The sequence below is a fragment of the Aethalodelphis obliquidens genome, unplaced genomic scaffold (assembly GCF_003676395.1).
Source record: "Aethalodelphis obliquidens isolate GAN/ISIS:26980383/991018 unplaced genomic scaffold, ASM367639v1 scaffold56, whole genome shotgun sequence".
Taxonomy (NCBI): Eukaryota; Metazoa; Chordata; class Mammalia; order Artiodactyla; family Delphinidae; genus Aethalodelphis; species Aethalodelphis obliquidens.
In genome coordinates this window covers 5,189,939-5,191,643 of record NW_020838000.1, presented here as the reverse complement: position 1 = coordinate 5,191,643, position 1,705 = coordinate 5,189,939, and the positions used below count along the sequence as shown (strand labels likewise).

Sequence of the window (1,705 nt, the reverse complement as noted above, 5' to 3'; positions counted from 1 at the left end):
CATCCTTGGTCTGAAATTAATGCAGATTCATTTTTTTGTTTTACTAATATTTAAATATATATTAATTGTTTATATCATGTCAGTAGGAAATCTAAAAAAACAACAAAACCCCCCACAACAATAGCTAATGTCTACCATCATAGTCAAAGCAGAAACCTTTGCTGAAGAGACAACCCTACTGGTTTGATATAAAGGGGATATTGCAAAGATGCAATATTCTTTGTTTTTATTGGATATGCACTAAGAAAAATCTTTACTTTGCATTATCATGCTAGGTTAGGATCATCCATTATCCTTGAAACAGAATTGTTATACTGATTTCTTTCAGTATAACTGTGTTATACTGATTTCTTTCAGTATAACTGATTTCTTTCAGTATAACCCACACCTATGATGCATGGGTTTACCTGTTTTCAGATATAGGTGCTTTACAAACACTTCCTATTTCCAGCAACACTGTTCCAGGGGGAGGGAAAAGTACTTTCTAAGAAACCATTTTTATTAATCTCTCCCACCTCTATGCTTAGCCCTGTTCTTTTATTCTGAACTTAAAGTCATCTCCAAGCTGGGTAAGATGGGAGAATGCGAACCAGGGACCTTCCCCACACCATCCGGTGGTGTTTAGTTTTTGACTGCTTACAGGCATGAAATAGTTGTTCATTCTACCTTTTGCAATTCTTGAAAACCTAGTGGCATAGATTGAGACACAGCACTATTGTTTTTACAAGACATCTACTGTATCTACTTTTGTTGGGATAAATACCCAGGAATTGCTGTCATAGCAAGAGGAACAGCACGGGTACTACTATTCACAGTGTTGCTTTTGTTTTTTGTGTTTTTTTCTTTTTCTTTTTTTTTTTGTATTATTTTAATCTACAGAGTAAATTGTTATATATACATTGGAACCAGTTAATGCCCTTAGACAATGTATAGCTGTCTCATAAAGCAGGAAAGACAATGCAGGGGGAAACAAGTGCCCAAAAGCACAGTCACAAAGGCTTCAGAAGTTCTAGATACCACTACAAGTCAATGCTGGAGATCACTTCTAAAACACTCAATGTTCAAGAGGAATGCTTTAATTTGGAGAAAATACCACCCCTCCCTCCCACCCCTAAACCTCCCTCCTTTTTTTTTTTTTTTTTAATAATCTTTTCAATTCACTATCAAAAGTCCTGGCTCTTCAGGTATACTTTAAACTATAAATAAACACTGCATAGTTCTCTTTTTGTTTTGTGTTTTTTGAAAAATTATTGCAGTACAGTTACTCCCATTTGGAATTCAGTAAGGAGCAAACAGCACAGGAGTGTGGGCGGTCCGAATGGGTCCAGGAGCTGGCCGCAGGAGGGCTGGAGGGACTGCAGAAGTCTGGAACAGTGTGGCTGCTGGAGCAGTTCGGAGGCTGAAGGGGGAATTCACTGCCACAGCCGCAGCAGCCGCTGCAGCTGCCAGAGGGTTTGGTAGAATTCGTGGAGCCAAAGGCTTTGAAGGTTCTTTTGAAAATACTAATTTTACCTGCAAGGTAGGGGGGAAAAAAAAGAGTAGATGAACAAAAGTCTTAGAGTCTACAATGAGAATCCAAAAGAGTGAGCAGCTTTTAAAATACAGCAGTCAACAAATACAAAGATAAACTCACACCTGGGAACTGATGATAAAAATCACGCAAAGTGGGAAACCTATATTCAATATCCTGAGATAAACCAAAATG

At 38.0% G+C, this 1,705-nt stretch overlaps 1 protein-coding gene across 2 annotated transcripts in view; it reads right to left on the bottom strand.

The window, feature by feature from the left end:
• Positions 1-368: 368 nt before the first annotated feature.
• ZNF385D (zinc finger protein 385D) overlaps positions 369-1,705 on the bottom strand; it is a 336,432-nt gene continuing 335,095 nt past the window's right edge. Inside the window, exon 7 of one of the 2 annotated variants that reach the window (XM_027086529.1) lies at positions 369-1,512. In XM_027086529.1, the coding sequence (XP_026942330.1) occupies positions 1,279-1,512 (234 nt within the window). In that variant the 3' untranslated portion in view covers positions 369-1,278. The remainder of the gene's footprint in view (positions 1,513-1,705) is intronic. The other variant, XM_027086528.1, reaches the window with a different exon arrangement.